The sequence below is a fragment of the Apaloderma vittatum genome, unplaced genomic scaffold (assembly GCF_000703405.1).
Source record: "Apaloderma vittatum isolate BGI_N311 unplaced genomic scaffold, ASM70340v1 scaffold38577, whole genome shotgun sequence".
In the NCBI taxonomy this organism is placed as follows: domain Eukaryota; kingdom Metazoa; phylum Chordata; class Aves; order Trogoniformes; family Trogonidae; genus Apaloderma; species Apaloderma vittatum.
Window position 1 is genome coordinate 538 of NW_009727412.1, and position 1,255 is coordinate 1,792.

Sequence of the window (1,255 nt, forward strand, 5' to 3'; positions counted from 1 at the left end):
CTGCCCAGAATGCTGATGCACCTGGAAGCAGTTGTTTGCATTTGACTTTAATCTGCTCTCGGGAAGATTTCCAGCGCGGCCCGGATCATCCGTTTCCAAAAGGCGACTCTCGGGGGACTGGGAGCTGCAGCTCTTACCCAGCGCGGCTTTCTGACCCGGCATTAGCCAGCCCTGCTTTGCTTCAGCTTTCCCTTCCAGAGGCAAAGGTGGTCCCTCAAATTCTAATTGTGACGTGTGACCAAAGACAGCGAGCTTATCCGGCCGATCAGAAGCGAGGCTTTCGGTCTGACACAAACTCCTTCCAGAAGGGGAACCAGGTCCGGTCAAACCTTTGACTGGAGCAGCCCGAGACGACGGCAGCGGATCCCTGCTCAGCCCAAGGGAAGCATCTGCATCTCCTTGCTGGCGCTGGCTCAGTCCCTCGCTCTCCCTTCCCACAGCGCGAGGGCAATCTTTGGTTTCTTGAGGTAGTTTTAGAGTAACTTTTTGCAGATGTGTCCCTCTGGGGCCAGTGGCAGAAGAGTCACTGTCCCTGGCAGCAGTGCCCACCGCACCCCCACCTGCCTCCTGAACCTGTCGATCGGGCAGCGCGGCTTTTTCAGCAGATGCGTGCCTGCTGGAGACAATCTTCCCTTCCGGGTGAGATCCTGGAAGAATCCCAAAACAAGTTTAGATTAGCTTCTATGAAAAAAACTTCTGGAGGCTTTATGCATTTACTTTTCAGGAGATCCTTTCTTTAAAAGAAAAAAATATTCTAGAGCACGACGCAAGTCAACGAGAGCACAGTTTGGGAGCAGCTTTGCAATTCGAGCTGCAGTTCACCCATCCTGTACTTCAAGGCAGGCACTGGGCTCTCGATTTTCTTCACTACTCTGGGGTTGTGACTGCTCCTTCCAGAGAGGGTGTGGAGCCTCCTTGGGACCTACTCCCTTCATCATCCTCGTAGCTCTCCGTTGGACTCTCCGAGTCCAACGGAGAGCTACGAGGATGATGAAGGGACTTGAACCAGAGAGGGTGTGGAGTCACTCTGTGATTCTGTGTGATTCACTACAACCAGCTGCTGCGTTAAGATATGACAAAAGCCATGAAAAAGCCAAAGGGCTCTGCCCAGAACAAAATTCTTGACTGAAACGGCCATCGCAGCTCTTGACGCCCGATTTACAAAACCACCGTAAGCGAGACATGAGGCTGCAGTTACATCACTACGTTCAGCCCACACGCTGTGCCCGACAGCAGCACGCACCGACACACGGTT

At 53.2% G+C, this 1,255-nt stretch overlaps 1 protein-coding gene across 1 annotated transcript in view; it reads right to left on the reverse strand.

Moving 5' to 3' along the window:
* Window positions 1-1,255, reverse strand: part of LOC104277112 (GON-4-like protein) — a gene marked incomplete at both ends in the record, with an annotated part of 6,060 nt that overhangs the window by 161 nt on the left and 4,644 nt on the right. The window contains one exon of the mRNA XM_009873660.1: window positions 550-647. Within this exon, the coding sequence (XP_009871962.1) occupies window positions 550-647 (98 nt within the window). The remainder of the gene's footprint in view (window positions 1-549; window positions 648-1,255) is intronic.